The 14,063-nt window shown below is 43.6% G+C and overlaps 1 protein-coding gene across 1 annotated transcript in view; it reads right to left on the bottom strand.

The window, feature by feature from the left end:
* Window positions 1-14,063, bottom strand: part of grin2ca (glutamate receptor, ionotropic, N-methyl D-aspartate 2Ca) — a 113,940-nt gene that overhangs the window by 55,477 nt on the left and 44,400 nt on the right. The window contains exon 4 of the mRNA XM_072442654.1: window positions 5,564-6,165. Coding sequence (XP_072298755.1) covers window positions 5,564-6,165 — 602 coding nt within the window. The remainder of the gene's footprint in view (window positions 1-5,563; window positions 6,166-14,063) is intronic.

The following is a 14,063-nucleotide window of genomic DNA, read 5'->3' as shown; positions in this document are numbered from 1 at the left end:
TGCAGTAGGCCTGACCTGGGGGACATGTTCTGCTGTAGGCCTGACCTGGGAGAGATGTTCTGCAGTGGGCCTGACCTGGGGGAGATGTTCTGCTGTAGACCTGACCTGGGGGAGATGTTCTGCTGTAGGCCTCACCTGGGGGAGATGTTCGGCAGTGGGCCTGACCTGGGGGAGATGTTCTGCAGTGGGCCTGACCTGGGGGAGATGTTCTGCAGTAGGCCTGACCTGGGGGAGATGTTCTGCAGTAGGCCTGACCTGGGGGAGATGTTCTGCAGTAGGCCTCAACTGGGGGAGATGTTCTGCAGTGGGCCTGACCTGGGGGAGATGTTCTGCAGTAGGCCTGACCTGGGGGAGATGTTCTTGTGATAAAATGTGAATATATGATTATATTTCTGTGATGTATTTTATCTGCATAATAGTGATATTTTATCTGCATCATTAGTCTAAGAGAAGAACGGGTGTTTGACAAACTGCATTTGTGAAGGGGTCGTAAAGATGGCCAAAGGATGTTTACCCGAGGGGGGGTTGATAACCCAGAGGAGTCTGGGTAATGTTTACCCAAGGCTTGATCTCTACGGAAAAATACCAAGTGCCTTGATGTGAGGCTGACCAATGAGAAATGTGACCCGCCTATTCCAGAATATCTAATAAAACCAACCAGCATGGGAAAAAACGGTGTGAGACGCGGGGGTGAGACGCAGGAGGGTCAGCCAGGCTCCTTACAACGGCTTGGCTGACACAGTCCCCGCGTTTTCTCCCATGCATGCCACACAAATGTCTGATGTTTCTGTGTCGTTTCATATTCTAGGTTGAATTGTGTTCTCTATGTGTTAAGGAATAGCATCGGTGTATGTCTAATTCCATGACATTTTCTGGTCCTATCGAGCCGGACGACAAGCAGCCCCTTCGCGGAGATTGACGGGTGAATCGGTGAAGTCTGTGCACAGCTAAAAGGAAGTCCACTTTTCCCGTGGCCGCCCATCGCACCTCAGTCTCCGCGAGGAGAGCGCGTCGTTTCGAAGCAGCAGGAGAACACAGGCGACAAAGAAGGTCAGACAAAAATTTTGTGTGTGAAAAAGAGTTAGCCATAAAACGTTTTTATGCATTAGTTTGATATTTACTGGAAAAATATTGTAGACTTATGGACGAGATAAGTTTCTCACATAAGCAAGGCAGTTAGGTATTACTGAGGAAATACCCAGTTTCATATTACTGAGGAAATACCCAGTTTCATATTACTGAGGAAATATGTGTGAATGTAAGCGCTGTGCACGAGCGAAGTAAGTAAGAGAGAAGTGTGAATGTGTGAATGAGGATTAATAATTGATTCACTAACGAGTGTGAGAATCACAATTAATCATACAAGGGTCACAAGGCGTTATTCTGAGAGATCTAAAATTTGCAGTCACGGGTGAATCTTTAAACACCTAGCATTATCTCCGGTGGAAAATCAATAAGAAATTCTACTAGAAGCTTGAGATATGACGTGACTGTAAAGCAAGTAGCATTTCTCTCAGACGACCGAGACCAAATAATGCCAAAATTATCACCCCAAACTGTAAAAAGACAAAGGAAAAGTCATAAGAGGATTTTGGAGGGAGACTTCCAGCGTGCTCAGATGACGTGGCAGAGAGGGGGAGATAAGGAGGGTCAACAAGGCAGGAGAAGGGAAAGCAGTTCAGAGGACGCTCTGAACTGATGAAATAAGTAAAGCTAAACTCAGCTGGTTTTAAATTTTAGTTAATGAGAGCTCTGTAGAACAAATTTAAGGGTTTTGTTTGATTGACAACAATCAATTATAAAGATTTCATTAAATTTGATAAGAGATGAAGATGAATTCAGATTTTTATAGATGGCCAATATTTTGGGGGAATGTGATGATCACAGACAGGACACTTCCTGTCCCCGACATAGAAGACAAAAGTTGTGTTTTTATGGTATCGTGTTTTTTGAGTGCACAGAACAAAGCTACGTTTTGTTTTGTTTTGTTTTGTTTTATTATTGGACTTGACGGAAAATTATCTTTTTGGACTTAATGCATGACTAGATGAAAGTACAGGACAAAAAGACAGAAGTGTTTTTAAATTTAGAATAAAATGCAGGCACGGGCCTGGGAGTGATAATGTGGGTAAATGAGTGACTACTGATGTTTTTGGACATAGGAGTAGAATGGGTAGTAAGTAAAGTGATAGTAAAAGTTATATCAGTAACTTATTTATTTGTATTATCATGAGGAAACCTCGTATTGCGATGTAGACGTAAGTGAGGGAATAAGTTAAATAGTGACGTCCGATGTCCTCCTTGGAAAGACATGAATGGGTCATTAACTAAAGGCAAACGACACCAAGTCATAAAAGATAGTCAGGGATAAGGGGCTATTGACTGGCAAAGAATCTGGAGGACTCAGGATGGAGCAGATGTTGTTATCTTTGAGTATCAACGGCAACACCTCAGGGGGGGTTGATTGATGAGTAATAGGGAAAAGTTAAAATTAACAGCGAAAGAATTTGACATTCTAAAGTAAATACCTGAAGGATTGTGGAGATTCAATCAAGAATTGAATAGATTTAAATAAGACAATATCATCTAAATTTAGACGCTATAGAAGTTATGAAAACCAATGATAACAGGACTTAAACATTATAGGACTCAGGTCGGAGCCAAGAGGGGTTAGACTACAGGAAGGGCCTGGGGGGAGTAGAATAAATTTTACGAGACCCGCAGATTACCTGAAGATAGTGAAAACTATAACCAGGGGAAGGTTTAGAATCATTTTGATTGTTATACACATAATATAGACTTGCTAGAACAAACTAATACACAATGTTTGTAAAGCACCACATGAGCAGGTGTGAGAGATTGAGTTTGAAACTCACCTGAAGCACATATAGAAGATTAGCACATATTACATTAGATGGGTGACATTATTCAGGCCACACGCACAGAGGAGATGTGAAATTTGATGTTAAAAATTCTAAGTTGTGAACTGACCCTTATGGCCAGCTCAACGGGGGAATTATTGAGATAATTAGTATTGTTTGATGTATTTGACACATACACACACACATACATACATACGCACCAAACATTTATAGTTTGAAACATTTTAGAGTTTGAAACATTTGGAGTTTGAAACTTTTAGAGTTTGAAACATTTAGAGTTTGAAACATTTGGAGTTTGAAACAAATGGTGGTAAAACAGATTTACAAGTTACAGGTTTGGCAGTGTAAGATTACACACATAGACTGATTGGACACACAGGGTGGGGGCCCAGTGCCGTGGAAGGGGGGGCTCAGCCAGGGATGTGACCACTGACCTGTGAAAGGTCAAGAGGTGACATTGCGGAGTGGAAGACAGACGCAATTCCATCTCTTCCTTGATTACATCTTGGATTAGTGAACGTTGTAAACTATCTGGATTATTTAATTTTGTTTAAATGTAGTAGTTTGAGAAATGGGAATTCAATATCTCAAAAAGGAGGGATATGTACGTGTAAACAAATATTCCGAATCAATAATTACTAAAAAAAAAATTGTAAACAGGAAAACTGTTTGAAATGCACTGAATTGTCGAAAAGACTTTGTTTATCACCACAGCAGAACGTGTTGGAGATGTGGTGTTTACAGAGACAATCCAAGTGGGACAGCCAGTGGACGGAGCCACACCGTGTCGTCCTCACACCGACCATTGGAGGGACGAGAACATGGGTGCTCTCATGGGAAAGTGAGAGAAATGTCTGGACAACACAGCACCAGATCCATAACATCGCAGACGCAGGACTTCGTTTGTATTCTTCGTTTTTGTATGCAGAGACAACAGACAGAGATTCTACAGTACGCAAAGTACTATACTCTGCTACAATGAACGAGAGACAGAGGCTACGGTGCGCAGAGTACCATACTCTGTGAAAAAGAATCAACGAGTTATCATCATCAAGTGATGACGGTAATATGGGTGCTGAACACCTGTATTATACAATTGGGACAATCGGGACAAGAGGGACAATCGATCAACATACACAGAAATGGAATATAGAGGGAAGAAAATAAGTGATCAACATGAAAGGTTATGAAATGTGTAATGTGAAATGTTTAATGTACAATGTATAATTGACATGACAGTAGCTGAAGAAACACAATGGCATATTATACAGCCACTGTTGTTTGCACTAACTGAGAGTTTTTTATCTGCTACAACATCACTACATGTAATGTTCATGAGATTATGAATTGAGATGGGAAATGTACCAGTTCATATGTGTCATAGGTGTGATCGAAGCGAGCAGCGGGAGGAGGTCTCTTAAGAAACCAAGCGAGGACGTATGGTGGTGTGGAGACACAGTGCTGAGGGCTTGGAAACAAAGGGACTAGGACGTTGTGCCTATGTCTCTTTTGTGACCAGCATCACCCAGAACCATACCGCAGGGTCAAGGTCGAGAGGTTAGTGGACAGTCTGGTTCCAGTAGCACCTGATACAACGTATTTGATGTTATTGGGGTGTCCAGAGAGGTCCCTGACGAGTCAAAGTGACTGACCAGAGAGCAGTGGGTTTAAGGGCTTTCCGCTTGTACTTCTATATTTCCCATCACACCGCACCAAATTATAGACAAGATAAACTGTCTGTTTGTCAAATTACAGAGATTGACCAATCTGACTAAAAATATAGAACAGTAATGCAGTAGACATGTTGTGGGCCGAGAGAAAAGAAATGTGTTCAATGTTGAGAACCGTGCATAAACTTTTTGAGTGTAAAAGTGTCATTTTAACACCAATATGAAAGACATGTTGAAAACTGAAAAGAATAATGTGTTTGGCATATGATACAGTGACTAATGCTTTGATAAACAGGAGGGAAATGTGATAAAATGTGAATATATGATTATATTTCTGTGATGTATTTTATCTGCATAATAGTGATATTTTATCTGCATCATTAGTCTAAGAGAAGAACGGGTGTGTGACAAACTGCATTTGTTTGTGAAGGTATCATAAAGATGGCCAAAGGATGTTTACCCGAGGGGGGGTTGATAACCCAGAGGAGTCTGGGTAATGTTTACCCAAGGCTTGATCTCTACGGAAAAATACCAAGTGCCTTGATGTGAGGCTGACCAATGAGAAATGTGACCCGCCTATTCCAGAATATCTAATAAAACCAACCAGCATGGGAAAAAACGGTGTGAGACGCTGGGGTGAGACGCAGGAGGGTCAGCCAGGCTCCTTACAACGGCTTGGCTGACACAGTCCCCGCGTTTTCTCCCATGCATGCCACACAAATGTCTGATGTTTGGCCTGACCTGGGGGAGATGTTCTGCAGTAGGCCTGACCTGGGAGAGATGTTCTGCAGTAGGCCTGACCTGGGGGAGATGTTCTGCAGTAGGCCTGACCTGGGGGAGATGTTCTGCAGTAGGCCTGACCTGGGGGAGATGTTCTGCAGTAAGCCTGACCTGGGGGAGATGTTCTGCTGTAGGCCTGACCTGGGGGAGATGTTCTGCAGTAAGCCTGACCTGGGGGAGATGTTCTGCTGTAGGCCTGACCTGGGGGAGATGTTCTGCAGTAGGCCTCACCTGAACAGCGTATCGTTGGAAACGGCAGCTTTGGCCGGGCTGTGGCAGTCGCTGTGACCTTCTGGGATGAAGCCTCTCTGTTTCCTGAAGCTCTGCACGCCCTTCACCACGATGGCCACGCCGTCTCGCACCCTCTTCCTCAGACTCATCCTCCAGCGGTCCGTGATGATGCTGATCACACCGATGGGGAAACTCTCCGGCGGGGGGATGTCGGGGTTTCCCACCGCTAAACTGGGCATAATCCAGATGTACCCGGGCCCCACCAAGCCCACCTCCTTGGCCATGGCGAACAGATACTGGGCCTCTTCGTGCGAGCAGTACACCAGCAGGACCTGGGCGTCGACCTGCTGCAGGAGGCGCCGGGCGCGGATGTCGCTCAGGCCGTCGCCCGACATGTCGAACGTGAGCACGTCTTGGAGCTCCCACAGGAAGTAGCTGGTGTCGGTGAAGGTCTTGATGTAATCCACAAAGGTCTCGTAACCCGGGTACAGGCTGGTGATGACCACGAAGCTGTCCCAGTTGTACTCCTCCATCACCTTGAACATGCCGTTGATCTGCTGCTCGATGGACGCGCCCAGCTGCAGGAAGTTCGAGCCCTCGCCCTGAAAAACACGGGAGAAGGTTCAAAAATCAGAGCGACGTAAAGAACGATGGGAAAGAAGATGCGAATGGACGATGGCCAAGCAACGATTGTCGAGCAGCGTCTCGTGCGGTGGAATCTCCCTCCAAACAAGAAAAAAGACAAATTCAAAAAGTTTGGACACTCCTGCTTTAAGTCATCTAGTGTTTTGACTGTGCAGTGAGCAGAGAGAGAGAGAGAGAGAGAGAGAGAGAGAGAGAGAGAGAGAGAGAGAGAGAGAAAGAGAGAGAGAGAGAGAGAGAGAGAGAGAGAGAGAGAGAAAGAGAGAGAGAGAGAGAGAGAGAGAAAGAGAGAGAGAGAGAGAGAGAGAGAGAGAGAGAGAGAGAGAGAGAGAGAGAGAGAGAGAGAGAGAGAGAGAGAGAGAGAGAGAGAGAGAGAGAGAGAGAGAGAGAGAGAAAGAGAGAGAGAGAGAGAGAGAGAGAGAGAGAGAGAGAGAGAGAGAGAGAGAGAGAGAGAGAGAGGACCCCCAGGGACAAAACAGAGGAAGAAAAAAGCTTTAGCCGAGCCAAATTCACATAAAGTACACAGCATACAGTAAACACAGTATACAGTATATACAGTACACATTATACAGTATACAGTATACAATACATATACTGTATGCTTTTAATAAAAGCATTACAGTAAGTTGTTTAGTAAATCTCAGGACTAAACCAGGTCTAAACCAGGTCTAAACCAGGTCTAAAGCAGGACTAAACCAGGACTAAACCAGGACTAAACCAGGACTAAACCAGGACTAAAGCAGGTCTAAACCAGGTCTAAAGCAGGTCTAAACCAGGACTAAACCAGGTCTAAACCACGTCTAAACCAGGTCTAAACCAGGTCTAAACCAGGACTAAACCAGGACTAAACCAGGTCTAAACCAGGTCTAAAGCAGGTCTAAACCAGGACTAAACCAGGACTAAACCAGGACTAAACCAGGTCTAAACCAGGACTAAACCAGTGTGGTTCCTGTTGAACAGATGATTAAAGGCAGTGGTGGAGAGAACATGAATCTTGATGCGTTTTATGTTATGGCCGATGTCTGTGCCTGAGGCTGGACTTTAATCACTTTATGAAGACACGACACTTCACATTTCCTCGTTATAGACACTGGGACGGCGATTGCACGTGAATTACACTGACAGCAATAAGAGCAAAGTCTCACTAAAGGAACATCATAGTTAATTGGATTTATATTTATTTCGTTTCAGTGCCGTTTATTCAACACGCTCTGACTTTAAGACAAAAAGTGCAGACGTATATTTCAGAAGTAATATAAGCTTCCAAAGTCCTTTTAAACCAAAAACAGATTACTCGTCCAGTCTGATCAATTATAAAAGTACAAACAATCCAAACTGAGGTTTAAAAGATACAGAGAAGAACAAGAATCAAAAGATGAGCCTGTTTTCAATTGAAAATAATAACGAATTGCATTTATATCTATATATTTTTCTATGTTATTATTATTTTATAGTATGTAAAATCATCTTAAGGTACAATTTACTTCAGGCCCTTTAACACATGCTCACGTGTTGATGACCTAAGCCCATAATTACATTGTGTCCTCAGTGTGTTTGAGTTAAACTCATTTGACCCAGTGACAAACCTAAAGGTGAAGAACGTAATGAAAAACTCTCCAACTGCAACTTTATTTATGTCGCACTTTAAAACGACCAGAACAAAGTGCTAAAGAAGGAGAACACAAAAAATGTGTTAAAAATAGTTTAAAACAGAATCAAATAAACAGACACAAATCTGAAATAATGTCAACTTCTCAGACTGTGTCAAAGTGCGTTTGAACCAACGAGCGACTTAAACATGTGGAGGACGTAACATCACTAGAGGACGTGACATCACTAGAGGACGTGACATCACTAGAGGAAGTGACATCACTAGAGGACGTGACATCACATCAGGAACTCTCACTCCAAAGTTTCTATTAACATTCTACACTCTTTTAAATATCTTAACTGCATTTTATTTCAATGAGTCCAGCACTGTTCAAACACGTTAAGTTTAATTGAATCCACTGTAATTATATAAAGTCCCACTTCTGATTTGCCTCCATTTTGTGTTTTAAAACGCATTTTCTCTGACTTCACAATCGGCTGCTCCGCCCAAACACTTGTCTCTGTTCTCCCACATCGTTCCCGCTCTTCGAGGCAGAAGAGCAGCGGATGTTGCCGTTTTGTCCGAAGTGATAAAGCCTTCATACATCAGCCCCGCCCTCATCCCCGGGCCCTCGACCCAGAGCCGGTCCCGGGGCGGAGAATGGAGTGGTTCCTCCCCAGGGACAGACAAGGTCAGGGGAGGAAGAGAGGAGCGTCCCATCGGCCCGCGGAAGAGAGGAGCGTCCCGTCGGCCCGCGGAAGAGAGGAGCATCCCGTCGGCCCGCGGAAGAGAGGAGCGTCCCGTCGGCCCGCGGAAGAGAGGAGCGTCCCGTCGGCCCGCGGAAGAGAGGAGCGTCCCGTCGGCCCGCGGAAGAGAGGAGCGTCCCGTCGGCCCGCGGAAGAGAGGAGCATCCCGTCGGCCCGCGGAAGAGAGGAGCGTCCCGTCGGCCCGCGGAGACACATTGGCCGAGAAAACGCCTCCAAGCACAAAACAGATCAGCCGAAAACACCGAGGACAGAAGTGATGAGTTTGCAACAGAACTGTAGAAACACAACCTTTAGACTAAACACAACCTTTAGACTAAACACAACCTTTAGACTAAAACACAACCTTTAGACTAAAACACAACCTTTAGACTAAACACAACCTTTAGACTAAACACAACCTTTAGACTAAACACAACCTTTAGACTAAACACAACCTTTAGACTAAACACAACCTTTAGACTAAACACAACCTTTAGACTAAACACAACCTTTAGACTAAACACAACCTTTAGACTAAAACACAACCTTTAGACTAAACACAACCTTTAGACTAAACACAACCTTTAGACTAAACACAACCTTTAGACTAAACACAACCTTTAGACTAAACACAACCTTTAGACTAAACACAACCTTTAGACTAAACACAACCTTTAGACTAAAACACAACCTTTAGACTAAACACAACCTTTAGACTAAACACAATCTTTAGACTAAAACACAACCTTTAGACTAAACACAACCTTTAGACTAAACACAACCTTTAGACTAAACACAACCTTTAGACTAAACACAACCTTTAGACTAAACACAACCTTTAGACTAAACACAACTTTTAGACGAAACACAACCTTTAGACTAAACACAACCTTTAGACTAAACACAACCTTTAGACCAAACACAACCTTTAGACCAAACACAACCTTTAGACTAAACACAACCTTTAGACTAAACACAACCTTTAGACTAAACACAACTTTTAGACGAAACACAACCTTTAGACCAAACACAACCTTTAGACCAAACACAACCTTTAGACTAAACACAACCTTTAGACTAAACACAACCTTTAGACCAAACACAACCTTTAGACTAAACACAACCTTTAGACTAAACACAACCTTTAGACTAAACACAACCTTTAGACTAAAACACAACCTTTAGACTAAACACAACCTTTAGACTAAACACAACCTTTAGACTAAACACAACCTTTAAACCAAACACAACCTTTAGACTAAACACAACTTTTAGACTAAACACAACCTTTAGACTAAAACACAACCTTTAGACTAAACACAACCTTTAGACTAAACACAACCTTTAGACTAAACACAACCTTTAGACTAAACACAACCTTTAAACCAAACACAACCTTTAGACTAAACACAACTTTTAGACTAAACACAACCTTTAGACTAAACACAACCTTTAGACTAAACACAACCTTTAGACTAAACACAACCTTTAGACTAAACACAACCTTTAGACTAAACACAACCTTTAGACTAAAACACAACCTTTAGACTAAACACAACCTTTAGACTAAACACAACCTTTAGACTAAACACAACCTTTAGACTAAACACAACCTTTAGACTAAACACAACCTTTAGACTAAACACAACCTTTAGACGAAACACAACCTTTAGACTAAACACAACCTTTAGACTAAACACAACCTTTAGACCAAACACAACCTTTAGACCAAACACAACCTTTAGACTAAACACAACCTTTAGACTAAACACAACCTTTAGACTAAACACAACTTTTAGACGAAACACAACCTTTAGACTAAACACAACCTTTAGACCAAACACAACCTTTAGACTAAACACAACCTTTAGACTAAACACAACCTTTAGACTAAACACAACCTTTAGACTAAAACACAACCTTTAGACTAAACACAACCTTTAGACTAAACACAACCTTTAGACTAAACACAACTTTTAGACTAAACACAACCTTTAGACTAAACACAACCTTTAGACTAAACACAACCTTTAGACTAAACACAACCTTTAGACCAAACACAACCTTTAGACTAAACACAACTTTTAGACTAAACACAACCTTTAGACTAAAACACAACCTTTAGACTAAACACAACCTTTAGACCAAACACAACCTTTAGACTAAACACAACCTTTAGACCAAACACAACCTTTAGACTAAACACAACTTTTAGACTAAACACAACCTTTAGACTAAACACAACCTTTAGACTAAACACAACCTTTAGACTAAACACAACCTTTAGACTAAACACAACCTTTAGACTAAACACAACCTTTAGACTAAACACAACCTTTAGACTAAACACAACCTTTAGACTAAACACAACCTTCACCAAAGATACGGCGCCCGATCCTCATGTTCACGGCACAAAAAACAGTAACGCGTGTATTATTTACACTTCTAATTCATTTCAATCACATTTTAAACTCTTCCAAGAGAATTAACGTGAGAGAAAAGGCTGAAATGACCAGTTCAACAAGAATCTCAAGCTCTCTAGAATAAACAGTGTGAAGACGTCTAAAGGACCAGCAGTTTTACCACATCCTCTACCAGACACGGGGTGGATCAGGCCTAAACCAGGACTAAACCGGGTCTAAAACCAGACTAAACGATGGAAAAAGTAGTTCAAAACAAGTGAATAACCCAAGGACGACAGAAACATGAATAGATTTGCTCGAGAGACGTTGGTCGAAGCCAATCGAACGCTCTTACAGTCAGTTCCGTGTCCAATCTGCATATTTTGCATTTGTCTATTTATGGATTTGTCGCTCGTGCCGTTTCATTTGTCAGCGCTGTTTACAAAACGCCACAAATAAATGTGCTCTGCCACGCGCCCGTCGTTCTCAGCACGGACAAAAGAAACGGCTTTCAAACCCATCTCCGCCTCATTCCCAAGACGACCGCCGTCTCGCAGAGCAGGCCCAGTAACCGCTGCGGGGCGGCGGGGCGGCGGTCCGGCGTTGCGTCGCGTTACGTGCGTTACATGCGATGACGCAACCCCGCTGCGGATCGTTAATTACGCTCCGAGTTCCTGCAGCGGAGGAAGGAGCTAGTCCCAGATGAAGCCGCAACGATCTGGGAATAACGACGGATACGATGACTTTCTCTTTCGCATCTGTTTCTCTCGACTCTTTTCTAACGCACGCCAACAGCATATCGAATTAGCGTTTTCGTTTAATGACTTTGCGGCGATACAAAGGGTTTCAGAGGTCGTCGTCTGGACACGGTTTGGGAAAATGAGAGTTTGGTTTGAGGAACTTGAATCTGTACATCCCAGAGCTGGATGAGTTCTGCCCTGAAACCTTCGTTATGGCTCGTTCTAATCTCTCACAGCTGAAAAGTCACTGATAAACGGATTTCTGCACCTTAGCATCTTCAAACGAGAGGTTTCTTGTGCTGAGATGAGGGTGGACGGCTGATTGTGAACCCAAACTCCAGTGTCTTCTGCGTCCCGCTCCTTCTATCCTTCTCCACTCAATGAAACACACTACTATGGTTTGCGTGGGCCAGAAAAGACCTTTGACCTTTACTTTAAGGAGACGTTTCGGTCCGTCATGTCCCGTCTCCCTGATTTTAAACGAGCGGGATCAAGAGGAGAGGAGGAGAGGAGGAGAGGGAGGAGAGGAGGAGAGGAGAGGGAAGGGAGGAGGGGGAGAGGAGGAGAGGGAGAGGAGGAGATGAGAGGGAAGGGAAGGGAGGAGAGGGAAGGGAGGAGAGGGAGGAGAGCAACACGTGGTCTAAACAAACATGGCCGACGTAAAAAACACAGAGAAACAGCGGATTTCTGCATAAACAACAAGCAACGCACTAATCTCTGAGGTAAAAGAAATATATAAGAGGAGAGAGCTCCATTTAGGGTCTGATTCTGACCCACTGGGCCGATTGTGGGCGGGGCTGTTGACCAAACACAAGGACAGTTTCAGGTTGTAACCTTGAGGCAAAGACTAATCCAGCTCCGGCCTGCGAAAAGTTCATCAGATCAGCATCTTCAGATTAAAAATGACTCTATTTCAAACGTCTGCATTAAAATGCGTCCGTGCAGAAAGCGCTCATGTAACTTATTAAAACCCAAATGTGTTTTTAGCGATTCCCCGCGACGAGCCCGGACAGCGAGGCGTGCGTTTGCATCGCTCGGGCCGACCGTCGCCAGCGTCTCGGCTCAGTCTCTATTACCGTCCTCGTGTCCCGCTCCGCTACGGTAAATGTCACATGATGAACTGATATTTATGGATGTGTGGGTTTGTCCGACAAAGCAGATTACGCCACGCTGAGCCGCACAAGATTACGGCCCCAAAACTGAAAAACAAATCGCCGATCTGCCCGAACGCGCCGGACGAGAACCCGCTGCACTCGCGCTCAACTTTCCCTTTTTCGGTTCGTGGCATTTTAGCCGGCGCCGATAGCCCCCGAAAAACGGGAAATATGGTGGCATTTGAGTGATTGGAGATTAGCGAGGCCGGTCACAGTTGAGTAAAGACTAAGGCCTAATACAATGATTATCTCTGAGGCCAGCTGTTTACATCCCGGCCTGGATGTATGTCACAGAAGCCCACATATTTCAGCAGGATTTAAACGGGACAATGCTCTCAGAAAGCAGCTGGACACGAGGGAGGGCGGGGGGACGGCGGGGGGACGGCGGGGGGACGGCGGGGGGGCGGCAGAGGGTCTTACAGTACGCAGAGACGTGGGCGATCGGACTTACAGATTCATTACGAGATATTTTCACTTAATATTTGACTAGGGCGGGGGGAAGGTGGGGCAGGGGGGGACGGCGGGGGGTCTTACAGTACACAGAGACGTGGGCGATCAGACTTACAGATTCATTACGAGATATTTACACTTAATATCCGACTTTGATCCAAAACGCGCTCAAATAATAATGCGACAATAAATGTTTTGCAGAGTTTTAGATCGTGACTCAAAACTGTATTTTAATAAGTGACAACGACCCTTCTGCTCAGAGCTGCACTGTGATTGGTTCAATTCACCTGATGATTTGTAATAATTATATCTGTATCTACCTGCGTTGCATCAATGGAATTTCCCCATGTGGGACAATAAAGGAATATCTTATCTTATCTTATATATTATATATTATCATCACTATATCACAAGCTTTTCAAATTGAGCTTTTCTTGTTATTTTAGAATGTTTTTTTATTTGTGACATGGAGATCGTTCCAGGATTTATATATTTTAGTAATTTGGAAACACATATTTTCATACAAATATCGAGAGCTCCTAAAGCTATAATGAAGTCATAGTATCTGCTGTTCTATTTATAGCATGAGTAAAAGCACGATTCACGAGTCTTAGAGATAATCTGCTCGTATAGAAGCTGTGATCATGTGACGTCAGCCAGAACAGGAAGTCAGGCCAAGCCACTTCCTGCTGAGCGCTGGAGTTAGACATATGTCACTGAGTCTGAGCCAGGACCTTCTCCACAAGAGCGACATGTGAGCAAGAAGAAGAGAGGG

The sequence above is a fragment of the Eucyclogobius newberryi genome, unplaced genomic scaffold (genome assembly GCF_026437365.1).
Source record: "Eucyclogobius newberryi isolate DKJ021-1_F unplaced genomic scaffold, fEucNew1.0.hap1 SCAF_13, whole genome shotgun sequence".
NCBI classification, from domain to species: Eukaryota; Metazoa; Chordata; class Actinopteri; order Gobiiformes; family Gobiidae; genus Eucyclogobius; species Eucyclogobius newberryi.
Note: the sequence above shows the minus strand (reverse complement) of the source record. Positions and strands in the feature narration are given on the sequence as shown.